Source organism: Amaranthus tricolor, chromosome 8, assembly GCF_026212465.1.
Source record: "Amaranthus tricolor cultivar Red isolate AtriRed21 chromosome 8, ASM2621246v1, whole genome shotgun sequence".
NCBI classification, from domain to species: Eukaryota; Viridiplantae; Streptophyta; class Magnoliopsida; order Caryophyllales; family Amaranthaceae; genus Amaranthus; species Amaranthus tricolor.
In genome coordinates this window covers 8644122-8657527 of record NC_080054.1, presented here as the reverse complement: position 1 = coordinate 8657527, position 13406 = coordinate 8644122, and the positions used below count along the sequence as shown (strand labels likewise).

The window sequence follows — 13406 nt, the reverse complement described above, 5'->3', positions numbered from 1 at the left end:
ATCGAATCGCTGTAAACCTGAACCAATTTTTAACATAGAAGTATAAAAGACTCATATTCAATCATCTTATTTGTTAATCTAATAAAGTATTAGATATTTTAATAAATTAAATTTTATAAATACATGGTTTCCTATATTTAGAGTTAATAATCAATGGTCAATGTTTATTTAACTACTTTTAATCGAATTAGATGAATATTGATAGAACTTTATAATTTTAATTTCCGGTCAAACAAGTAAAAGTAATAAAGTAATAATGATTACTAATTGATTTGCATTTTAACTATTTTGCTTTAAATAAAGGAAATCTTGTCATCAATTAAAAATTGACTAACAACTTAATTTGATATTGATTTGATCGATAGTAATTAGTAATACGTAGCTTAATTTTGATTTAAAAAAAAAACTCGAATCTGATCTGTACCCGAAAAAACCGAACCAATTAGTAATCGATGACAACCCGAGACCGATTGACACTTGACACGAACTTCAACCGACACCGAACTGATGCTAACCCGATAGCTTGAATAACCGATCTCCAATCGAACCGTGACTAACCGACTCGACCCGAGTATGACCCGTTGTAACACACAGCCGAAAAATAACCAATCCAAAATGCAACCGAACCAAATGACACCCGTTCGAAACCGACCCGATCACCTAAACACCTCTAACCTAGAGGTGATCAAAACACTGGGCCGGGCCGGGCCGAGAGGCAAAAATCTGTCCATTGATGCGGGCCGGGCCGGGTCGGGCCAAAGTGCGGGCCAAAAGGTTCTTGCCCAAACCCGTACTGTGCGGGCTTTTGCGGGCTTGCGGGCTTTTGCGGGCCTATGTAATATATTATTTATACATATTATGTAAAATTTAAATAACTTTATAATTTTTAAATTTTTATGTAAAATTTATTTATCCAATCTAAAAGCACTCATCAATAATGCTTTAAATTAAAACTCTCATTTTTTTATTTAATAATTTCTAATCAATCACCGTGATTTGTAAATAACCAAAAAAATAAAAATATAAAACTAAAATAAATAAAACCAAAAAAGACAAAGAAATTCACAAAACTACAAATACAATTGTTGCTTATTATACATAATTTAAAACACAAATTAAAAATAATTGAAATAATCAAATACAATTGTTACATATTATAAAATGCAAATCATGAACACACACTTTTTCGGGCCGGGCCGGGCCGGCCCGCGGGCCAAATGCCAAATCCCAAACCCGTCCCAAAAAAAATCGGGCCACTTATTTTCTACCCAAACCCGCCCATCGGGCTATATTTTGACACCCAAACCCTCACTTTTTCGGGCCGGGTTGGACCGGGCCGGCGGGCCGGGCCGCCCATGATCACCTCTACTCTAACCGAAACTATTCCCTTTCATTTGATTTCAATAAGGCAAAAGCCAAATATGCGGAGGGGGAAAAAAACAGAGGTTTAAGAGTAGGGCTTTAGTTTTGTTCTAGTTCATCGTCTTCTTGCTTCAAGCGCTATTGTTTTTCGGAAAAGTTTCTCTCAAAAAATGGCGTCCAGAAAGCTTCGTGATTTCTTCATCTCCAATAAACGTCTCTACCTTCAATTCCTCCTCAATAAACAACAGGTTCTCTTCTTGTCCTTGTCATTTTTCTTCCTCTATTATTTTTCATAATTATTTAAAATCTTTTCTTGCAGCTTCATCTATCAAATTAGTGTGTTTAATAAATTCTATCAAATTATTTAAGATTTTTTCTTGCAGTTTCAACTATCAGAATCGAGGTTAAAGTTAAATAACGGAGTTCATCATACATCTAATCGTCAATTTAGTGTGTTTAATGAATTCTCCAAAAAAATTAAAGGTGAAACCAGCAGGTATAATTTTGTCTATTCATGTGTTTTGTAATCAATTTGTAAATTAATGCATGTTACATTGATTTTTCAGATATATTTTTTTGTTATGAATATATACGTTGTTTGCTCGAATGTGTGTTACATTTGTTTTAGTTTTTGCTGGCTCTGAGCTAATTAGGTTATAAGAGATTGTTTTAAAAGGGGTCATAATATTTACAGAAATGCTGATAAGTTGTTTATGGTTGGAAATTTTAGCTGATTTTACTTGGTTAATTATGATTTTGCATATAGAATTTGAAGATACTTCATAATCGTGCAATAACTGTTTTTGCAAATAACCAAATTTAAGCGGTAGCTATCCGGGATTGAGTTGCCTAGTTGGTATATATAATTAATCATAAGACCCATCATTAGAAGATAAAATAATATGTCGTTCATTGTCATTGGCAGTTAGTAGTTGTTCAATTGTTCCCTTTGAGTTCAGCTCATGCGCAACGATAACGAACTACTTAATTCGCTATATGAGTTTGTAACTTGTCCAATAGTAGTCCAAAATGGCTTAATATTCACTCATTTCAATTTGCAATTTGTGGGGGACGAGTGACTGGACTGGTTTGATAGAGTACTCACAGTAAGCTCCATTAAACTTGCATTCCTTAACTCGTTTTGTTTGTCATTATAGAGGGATCGAAAGATTAAACTAATCTTGTTGACCCATCTGTCTTCTTTGTCAAGGAGTCAATGAATATGTTGTTTCGAGTGTTCATTTTTTATTATTGGCGAGCCATTTTTTCTCTTTGAAAAAATATGTGTTGCTCTCGATTGTGTCAGTCATTAGTTTGGGATATACTTTGTTTTTCTTAGTTTCCTTCATAAGTTTTGTTCGTATGTAATGATTAAGTAATTGGCGTGTGTCTTTGATAATGATGATTGTTTTCTTTAAGTGTGGTTTTTTATTTTTATGTGGATTTTTATTTGAATTTTCCTTTTAATTGTATGTTATTTACTCTGTGGAAGTAATAAGCAATTCCAACAGTCAGTTAATCAACTTAAGGAGAAGGCACAAGAGTTGAGAGGAGTAAAAGAAGATCTGAAAGTCAGGTAATGTAATTAATTAGTCACTTTTCTGAAAGTGTATTTGGATGAAGGAACTGGGAAGGAAGGGAAAGTGAAGGTGACATATTCTCTTGTTTAGATGTGGAAGGGGGGGCAGTGAATGATAACAAATGGGATTAAATTGTTTTCTTTCCATTTCAAATAATCAAATAAAAGTACTTCCATATTGAAATGTTTTTGAAGGAAATGCTAATTTATTCCCTCCATTCCCTCGGCTTTATAGACTTGACCGCTGGTCTCGTTGATGGTCTATGAGAGGCTTGATCTGATTAATGCTTTATGCAGAATAAAGCAGACAACTCAGCAGCTGCACAAGCATGTTGATGGTGTGTGGACAGAAGCTGAAGTCACTGCAAAAAAGGTAAACTTCTTGATTAAATACTATTTTTGTGCTCTTTGTTATACAAATAGAGGCATTTTTATGTTTTTGTTTCCCAAATATGCTTGCTGTTTTCAATCCTCATACTTTAGGGGTTTTTCCATTCATCTTGCTTCTACTTATTCAATGTAAGTTCAAAACAGCTAAGCAAAACTCCCAAAAGGTAGAGCAAAGTTCAGATGCTTTGAAGAGTTCACAAGTCATCAGTCTTCATGCAAGTTCACACTAGTTCACACAAGCTCAAAAAAATCTGTGAAATTTTGAGTTAGATAGGTCAAGATAAATTCAAATTTTTGTCCGAAAACTTTAAATAAGAACATTGTTATGCTGGAGACATAGAATTTAGTTGTGAAACATGGTACCAAATCGGGAACATGTTGCAAGCAAAAGCACCATTAACCCTCCTTAATAGAAAGGTTCAAATTCAATTATTCAATGGCATGAACACAAGTTTACTGGAATGGAATTGTTCATTATGTTAACCCTCCATGGTAAAAAAAGATCTGTTTACTCTGCTTTGCTTTCATGGGGTTATTTTGAAGTTTGCACTATGTCCTTACCTGTGATGATCAATGTCGTAGATTATGGGTAAGTTAATTGTGACAATAATATGATACTATAGAATAGTATAATTCTAATCACCTTCTCTTAGTAGAGAAGGGGGTATGCAAGGGGGAAGTCCAAGTATTGGTAGCAAGAGGAAACACATAGTGTGAGCAATTGAATATTTGAATCCTTGATGCCTGGTAAACAAGATTTTCTAGTCCTCATATCTCTTATCATCTTTCTCCAGTGGCCGCAAAGAGGAAGCATAAGAAGTGATAGATTAAGTAGAAATTATATACTAGGTCAAAAAAGAAGTTATTAAGTATCATCAGGCTTGCATAAGATTTTATTAAGTGCAATGAAATGGCATCAAAGTGGAAACTATTAAACTAGTAAGAAGGATAGAGACTTTTTTTGTAATAATTTTTTTGACATTACCGAAACTAAAATGTTGAAATTCATTGTTTTAACCAAAATGTAAGTTTGTGAGGATTGATTTGATCAAAATTTTATAAACTACAAAATAATAGTGGAAGTAATTTTTCAAGCTAAGAATCAAATGCTTCCATAGCACGCAACGCAATAGTCGATAGATGTCATGCACTTTTATGCTTATTCAAATAACTCGTTGCTGTGAAATCTATTGTATTAGCATGATATCCCTATGCTAAGAATGTAGAATTTATAATCCTCTCTCAAAACCCTGATAGAATTACATAATATTTTTAGCTAAAGATAAAATCTCTCGTAATATAGAATTACTTTTTCCGCATCCCTTTGATGACCCATTTGAAATGAATTTTGTTAAGAAAATGAGATGATTGATGTAGAAAACAAGCATGCCATTGACTTGTCAAGAGATTTTCCTACCAAAATTACACTAACTTTTCATTACCATTTTCACCATTTATACTGACATTTTAGGAAGATTAGCTTTCCTTGCTTGTTATTGTTTATAATCTCCAACGTCGTTCAAAACTGAAAGCAAGTTTGATTGCTGAATGTGGAGGGACAGAAGATCTGTTGATTTGGAAGAATTTGTTTGAGTTGTTACCGATATCACATTGATTTGTTTGAAGTTTATGCCGGCGAAGCTTATTTTGGGATTGAGGCTTAGGCATTCTCTTTTGTGGAAGCATTTTTGTTTTTGTATGTCTTACAATTTTACAATCAACTTGTCTTTTACTTCCTGCAGGTTTCTGCATATACGAAAGACAAGATATCAGCTGCAAGTGAGGAGGTTTGTGTAGTTTGTTTTGTAATATAAATATTCTTTTTCTATATTCTACATGTATCAATTTTCGATTTCCGGCATATTCATAACTGTGTTGTCTTCTTTTATACAGGTCAAAGAAAGTCTTAGTTTGGGGGGCCAAGGGCCTTTTGCGTCTAATAATGCTTCATCTGGTGAGCAACGACAACAATCTGTACCTAGTGGTTCAGCTGAGACATTGTTGGGTAAAATTAGGTCAACTTTTGCTTCATCTTCTACCAAGATTTCATCATCCTTCCATGCATTGAAGGAAGCAAAGGTGGCTGATTTGGCCAAGAGGAGTTATAACTTAGTGAAGGAAGAATTGAGCGGAAAACCGAATAGAAGGAAACGAATGCATTATGCTTCATCATCAACAGGAGAAACGAGTGATAGAACTGAAATTGTTGTGGTACCAGTGAAGCTATCCGCATGGAGCAAAAAGTGGGAGGAAGTGAAAGAAAAGGTGATATTTTACTACATATGATCGCTGCTCTTGAGTTTATTATAGTGCCGCAATTGATCTAGAATCTTTGTTGCCCTAGATGCAAAGCCATCCAATGTTCAAACGTGCGACAAAGATGAGTGGGCCTATGGTAACTAAGAGCCAAGAGGTACACTTTGAGTACAGTTGTTTGTGCACTTTTTATTTTCGTTTTTGCATAAGTGATGCTTTTGATGTGGAAATTATCGCATATAATAATTGACTGCATGGTGTACTCGTGGTCGTGTTTCTGGCTTGGCTTGGACTTGGTCTTGTGGAGAACCATGAATATTCAGTACGCTTGAAAAGTGACTCAATGATTGTGCTCATACTTCTACCACATTTTGTTAGTGTTAATCAAAATATGTGATATCACACAACTTTAATGCTAATACTTATTCCCAAAATATGAAGTCACTTATATGAATCATGAGAAATCGTTGATATCAATGATTATAATTCCTTCAACTGTGTATACTAAAATATTTATGAAAACTAAGAACTCAATTCCAATTGTTCTCCACATATATTCTCCTCATCTCCTATTTATTGTTATATGCTCTTGTTGATCTTAATTTTTTTTTTTGTGGTTCTTCAGTCATATGATTCATGTCATCTTTAACTTGCCTCTTTCTCATCCATGTTTCCTCAACATTCTAAATTCTGACTTTTTTAATTAGTTTATTTAGTCATCTTTAACTTGTCTCTTTCTTATCCATGTTTCCTCAAAATTCTAATTGTCGACTTTTTTAATTAGTTTATTTCTCAGTCTTGCTTTTGTACACAGCTCAACAGTACAACACCAGGAAAGCCTTAATCTCAACCATATGGGGTTTGTTACATGAATCAAAACAAATCAACGTGAAACATCATTGTTGACAAAATTATACTTTATTCCGCCCTTCAAATACTAAAGTACAAATAAGAAAATCATTTTCAATGATCATATAGATATATTCTCCTTCATTCATTTTTATTTCATTTATTGACTTATTTATTGTCCTCAATCCTCAATTATATCATTCTTCACTTCTATTATCAATGTCATATTTGAATGCCGCCCTAAAATTTTTAGGGCCTGGGTGAAATAGTAGGTTTTGGCCCAATTAAAAATATGTATAGTCGTTACTTTACATGTTAATCGGTTGATGGAGTGTGGCGTTATGGGTTCTTGTGTGCATGAGCTCACGATGGATTTGTCATGCCCTAAGGGATGTGTTGGTAGTAGTTATAAGAGCCATAATAGGAAGGGATAGAGTACCAACAATAGCATAATAAAGTAATCGGTCTTGATGAAACCAAAGGACGACATGGAGAAGTCACTATATTCTTTAGAATAGTTTAAATCTGAGTACGTCATCCAATGTAAGTTATGGGAGTGAGTTTCAAAGAAGGGAAGTTAACTACAATGGATTGATATGGAGATTTGATGTGTAGTAATTGGGATTCAAAATCCATTCTAGGGGAAAATAGCTTAAGAGAAAAAATATCTAATTTTTATTCTAATTTTTCTAATTTAAAAATATCAAATAGGTCCGACCAACTAAGTATTTAACAAAGCTAAATTTATGCTAATGGCTAGATTAGTAATTAAGACATCTGCGTAGTTTTTTTTTTCCCAAACCAAACAAGAATACAAATTATTACTGTTAATGTCAACGGTGACTTGAGTGCACCATATAAAGACTATGCGTTAGTATGAATGCATAGAAGTGGAATCTTTAGGGTGTTTAAGCTACTCACTTAATGTGTAGTTAAGTTGGTGGGTTAATTTGTGTGTTAATGATGGTGTTTAAGTTGGTGTTCAATGCTTAATGTAATGGGTACATTGATGAAGACACTGAAATACAAGAATTACGATTCATGATGAATGATTTAATGATGAATTGCAAAGGTCCCTTAAGGTGCTTTGAACGAGGAACTTGAAGATTAGGCCAATGCCTTGAAAGAGCATCAACTTCAGAAGCTTGACTACACTATGCTCGAACGAGCACAATACTGCTCGAATAGGCATGTGGTCTGCAGCAGTCTAGAAGCCATTTTGTGAAGTGCTCGAACGAGCCACGGTAAAGCTTGAACGAGCACACTGTTGCTGTGCACATGGGATGTTGATTTTTGGCGTTCTGTTTCTTGGAGTAGTTTAATATGCCATTTAATCTTTGTATTAAGTAAGGAATCTTATTAAATGTAATCACCTCTATAAATAGAGGTCTCATATGCTCATCAAATCATCCACAAACATCCCTAAGCTTAAACACAAGCCTAATCTCTTCTCTGTTGTAATTCTCCATTTGAGAGTTTTTTGAACTCCTTTGTGATAATATAAGTGAGATACTACACACTGGAGGACGTAGCCTTGGGTGAACCTCGTTAAATCTTTGTGTCATTTTATTGCATTATTTTCTCTTACAAACGTTTATTTCATTGAAAGTGTAATTTGTTCATTACAAAACTTCATACCTTCGATCTAGGTGATATTGGAGTTGGAATCACATTGTTTGTTTTCTAATATAGCGTCGTTTTCAATTACCTATGTTAAAGAGATACTATAAATGAAAATCTTGACTAAACTTAACAAATCATACAAATTATATTGTCTTAATATTTACTTAACAAATGTTTCATAAATAACTTAATTTGTCTAAATTTTGTTGTGAATATTTTGGACTTTCAACGTAGTAAATTGCTAATTTTTCTAACTATTGAGAAGGAGAAGTAATGGGCTATGGGCACCCATCTCGCCTTTGATTAGGGCTGGTCCTGTTTCTATATCAAAGTTAACGATTTTCTCTAATCTGTCTTAAATATATAAGACTCCAAGATCCTTTCGTATGTGTTGTTTTTAAACTCTTAGCAAATCAATGTAAACAATTTTATTGATCTCGTTTGGAATATATGCAAATCTTTCTTGTGTCCTTGTTTTGAATTCTATTCTTTAGGGTATGTTTTCCAAAAACCAAACCTTTTCAGTATGTAGTTTTGTTTATGTAATTCTAGTGTAATAAAACATTCATTTAGTGGCTCACTTTGTTCTTATGATATTTTATTCACACCTCTCCAATTGAACCACCCAAACTTAATCCTTTGTTTCACATCTTTGTCAATATAGATTCGTTTGAAAATTTGAATTCAGGTACTTGAAGCACTCACTTGAAAAAGCTCCGTTGTTAGCTAATCTATAAGTAATGCAAACAAAAATGAGCTCAATGCAAAAGAACCTTGGTGTAGGCCAATTATGATTGAAAACCTTTGGCACAAACTTTCATGCATATCTTGAGGAGTATTAAACTAATAGTTAGACTAAATGTGCATATCCTATTTCTTTTTGTAGATAGGTACGACATTATTTATCCTTTAATGTTTGTCATATTGAACTGGTTTAACCAATTCAATTTCACTTACCATTAAAGTTACCAAATGTCTCGGATTATCACATGGAGTTAATACTACTTGGACTCATTTCTTTTGTTTGCCTCATTATTTTCAAGCTTATTCTATTTATTTACTTTGTATATTATCGTGTTCTCTTCAACACATTCCATCATAATGTGTGTTGTACAAGAGTGTTATAGTATTTATCCTTGATTAACTTCTCAAAGAGTCAAAATACTCTTTTTTCCTTGATCACTTCATCTTGGACAAGAGTGTTATAGTGTTTATCATTCACACTCTTCACTAGACTAAGATTCTCTGTGATCACTTGTCTCCTTTTAGCTATCTTTTAAATATCTTTCTCCTTTTCTCTCAAGGCCTACTTGAATACCAACTTGTTTTTGTCTTGTATTTGGAACATTCTCCACAATCCTACACGTTTCTATCTTTACTCTATTCCCACCCTTACCCTTTTATTCCACCACATATCCTTTAACTACTTTACTGACTTATAATTCTCTTATAATTTTTTTAGCTCCACGAGTGATACAATGCATCATCAACGAATATATCAACAAAGACTTCAACATATTTTTCTTTTAGGGACCATCAGAATTATTTGCCTCCGTAGATTTTATTCCTGTGCGGGCTTAATTGCATATAGAAATCTAGGACTATAAATATTCAAGTATGTGCAGATGGCTTCACATTCACTTAGTATGACATTATGGTTCTATTTCTTTCCCTTATCATTTCTCTTTCTCAAGAATTAGTCAATTTGGATAGGTTTGAATTGCATTCACTGCACTCTGTCATCTTATCTTTCATAATTTTATTATTGATTCACACACTTTTATAGTTCTACTACGTTTTTGGGTAACCACTAATCATTCCGTCACAATTAACTCTATTTATGTTCTTATTTTAATGAATATGCAATTTTGTACTTCTTGAACTCTTATGATTTCCTTGATATCTCCACCAAATCACCTAGTCTTTTGCATGAAATGCATCATACGTCATTCTATAGCATCTTTCAAGTACCAGCTAAAAGATTTTAATAAGCTGGAAATAAGATTTGTTGGTTTATTGTCATTTGCTGTTAGTATCATTTGCATTTTTATTTTGAAGAACTGTGAAAATATTTTTTTTGTAGTTTTTTTGTTTTTGTTTTGTTTTGTTTTTTTTTTTTTTTTTTTTTTTTTTTTTTTTTTTTAATTTTTACTTTCATTTGATTATACATGATACAAATCTGTGTCAGTTAGCAGAGGATTTACAGGAGAGGTGGGAGACTAGTGATAGCCCTGTTGTCCATAAAATTCAGGAGTAAGTTCACTTACATACATTGTGTTTTTACAGTATGAGATTAGTTATTAGACTTTTCATTGCTGATTCTTTTCCATGTCCCTTTGCTTGCTTCCCAGTCTTAATGACAGAGTTTTTGGAGAAAATGATGCTGCAATGTCATTCAAAGAAATTCGCCGTCGTGATCCGTATGTAATGTTAAATGCTAGTTAATAATTTTTAGGGTGGGTATTACCTTCTAAAACTTACATATCCTTTGCTGCCAGCTCCTTTTCTTTGCCTGATTTTGTAGCTGAGGTTCAAGAAGTCATCAAGCCAATTTTGAATGCATACCTCAAGGTGAACGTTGAAAACCTCAAAAAAATTGATGAACCCTTTTTGCACATCTTTCATTGGGCTTCTTTTCTGAAGTAGTGTGCTTATTTCTCTTAAAAATTTCTGTGTATAGGGAAACTTTAAAGTATTGGAAAAATATTGTAGCCCAGAAGTTGTGGAGCGGTGTAAAGCGGAGCATAAAGCTTATGAAAGCCAAGATATTTTCTTTGATAACAAGGTTAGTTGTTGCAATCTAGTCACTTAATATATGTATTCTAGTGGTTTCTCAATCAGGCATGTATTCCCATAATTTGTTGAATGCCATTCAGTGGATATGTTATCTCAACTGAGTACCTATATGGAAAGAATTATTCAATGATGATTCCTTGCCATTGTAATTTATTTTTCAGTTAGCATCTTTGATTGCTATGTCAAACTTTATTCTTAATAAATTACTTATTATTTAGTTTTATTTTATTTTATTTTTTCATGATGTTCCTAATAGAATGGCAAGTATTATTAGGGTTTAGGGAAGGGCTGAAAAATAATTGGTACACTTTTAACTGCAATTTGAATTCCATTAAAACATTATTCAACTCGTCTTGTATGAGAACGTTTCAGCATGATACGGTATCATATAATTAGTTCATTATTCTAATGAATCACTTAAGGTTATAATTAATCACTTGAAGACTAAAAATGATCACTTTGAATTTTAACTGATCACTTTAAGATTATCAGTAATCATTTTAAGGTAGTAAATGTACATTGGACCAACCCAATAAAAATAGTCTCACCAAGAGACCGTCTCATTTGAGAATTTGTAAACATTATTTCTTTTTTGTGGGGTTCTTTTTTCCTTTGTTTGTTTTATGAGGGGATCAAGAATTGAAGATGAACCTCAAGAGTTAATAACTTGGCTGGATTGCTCAATAGTAATACCTTTGTAGATGCTGCCAAATTTTATTTACGATGAATACGTTGATGTAGAATTGTACTTGCTTTGCTTCTTGATGCTTGTTTACATTGTCCAATTTGAGGTTGCCCCAAATTTTTTTCACACTTAAATTTTCATTGGATCACATCATCCTTTATAATTATAATCAAATTAGACTGTTGTGATATATCTCATTAAATCATGTGTTTCTTATTTGTGTGAAATTGAAAATGATGTTTTACAAATATGGGTCAATAACCTCTTTCTTATTTAAAGACTTAAGGTTGCGTATATTCAAGCTCCCAAACCCCATTTAGGCGGGAGCCACTTGTTGACATTGGGGTAGTGGAATCTAATCGAATATCAACTTTTAAAATTGCATTCCCATTCTTCATCTTACCTTTTTTTTTCTCTTGTTGTAAGGTTTCTACTGATTTATTCTTGTGCCCAACCAAATTCCAGACAATACTTAGGGACTGATGGTGTATCCATTTTGAATATATTATTGTGAGACTATAAGAATAGCATGGCTTTTCTTGAGCAAAGGGTTATCGTTTTTTCCCTTAACCTAGCCTCCCAATTAGGCGGAGTTTGGAGGGTCGGATGTACGCAGCCTTTTCTTTGTTGGTGATAACAAGAAAATAGTAGTCTACAACTACTCCCAATCTATTATAATACTCTCATCTAGCACCATGATCTGCAAGTTGGGTGGGGGGACCATACCTTTCTCTCTTACCCTGGTCCATAATTTGATCAAATGAGATACATTTCTTACAAACTTAGCCTGTATATACAAGTTTCGGAGAAAATAAAGGGCTAGAGGCCAACCCTGATTGTTCATAAGACCACAAGTTTATTTTGTGGTGCATATTACTATGCAGAATTGTCTTCCCTTTCTAATACTAACTCTGATTCTTACATTTTGGACCTGTTATGAACTTCCCTGGTATGTGTTTCTAATGAAAACAGATTTTGCATGTATCTGAGGTGGATGTTAGAGAGACAAAAATGATGGGTTCAAGTCCCATTATTATTCTTGCGGTAAGCAGTTTAAATACTATTATTGGGGGATTTTTGTGGAAAATTATATTGCTGTAAGGCTGCATTTATAGCTACCGACATTTGTTACTGCTCTACTTCAGTTTCAAACACAGCAAGTGTATTGTGTACGTGATAAACAAGGTTCAATAAAGGAGGGAAGCAAGGTATTTTGGAATCCCTTTTTCTTTTTGTTTGTTTGTGTTGGCTTTACATTTGAATTTGGTGGGTGAAAGTGCTTCATAGCACTTCAGCTACTTGAATTTTTTTGCTTTCATTCAACCTATGAATATGATGAGTAGTGTTCATTTCTTCTGTACGAGTCTATTTTTTATAGATAATTTTTAAATCAATTCTTTAATATTGATGCTGTCTAGTCTTCTTATTTGAGAGACTATTATGTATTGTCTTAAGCTGTCAAATTGGGTGCTTGGGCTGGGGTTCAAGTATGACATTTCAGATCAGGTTTTCTCGACCTTGTGTTGCGCTTGATCTTTGTGTCTACTTGGCTTTTTATTTAAAAAAACTTATGGGTCATTCTCAGGTTCAGTTGGGTCATTCTGTTATTGGGGTCGGTCGGCCTTGGACCCGATTCTTACCTAGACCCTATTTTTAGGGTCGGATCCAGACTGTAAGCTCCTCCATAATACAAGAGCTTTGCAAAAAATGTATTATGGGCTTTCTTTGGTTGGTATTGATGATGCAGGACACTATTCATACTGTATATTACGCATGGGCTATGCAACAAATTGAGCCAGAAGATATTGATGAGGATGCTATTTACTCAATGTGGAGGCTAAGGGAGATGCAACAACTTGGCATCGC

General features: G+C 33.6%; 1 protein-coding gene across 2 annotated transcripts in view; it reads left to right on the top strand.

The window, feature by feature from the left end:
* Positions 1-1256: 1256 nt before the first annotated feature.
* The window catches only part of LOC130820546 (mitochondrial import inner membrane translocase subunit TIM44-2-like), a 12671-nt gene continuing 521 nt past the window's right edge, over positions 1257-13406 (top strand). For both annotated transcript variants that reach the window (XR_009045229.1, XM_057685960.1), the window contains exons 1-14: positions 1257-1610; positions 1746-1858; positions 2855-2938; positions 3239-3314; positions 5074-5118; positions 5225-5596; positions 5676-5744; positions 10248-10312; positions 10411-10479; positions 10558-10630; positions 10740-10844; positions 12513-12584; positions 12686-12748; positions 13288-13406. The exon at positions 13288-13406 is cut by the window's right edge. Coding sequence is in view for 1 of the 2 variants with exons in the window: in XM_057685960.1 (XP_057541943.1) it covers positions 1533-1610; positions 1746-1858; positions 2855-2938; positions 3239-3314; positions 5074-5118; positions 5225-5596; positions 5676-5744; positions 10248-10312; positions 10411-10479; positions 10558-10630; positions 10740-10844; positions 12513-12584; positions 12686-12748; positions 13288-13406 (1403 nt within the window). In the remaining variant the exon portion in view is untranslated. The remainder of the gene's footprint in view (positions 1611-1745; positions 1859-2854; positions 2939-3238; positions 3315-5073; positions 5119-5224; positions 5597-5675; positions 5745-10247; positions 10313-10410; positions 10480-10557; positions 10631-10739; positions 10845-12512; positions 12585-12685; positions 12749-13287) is intronic.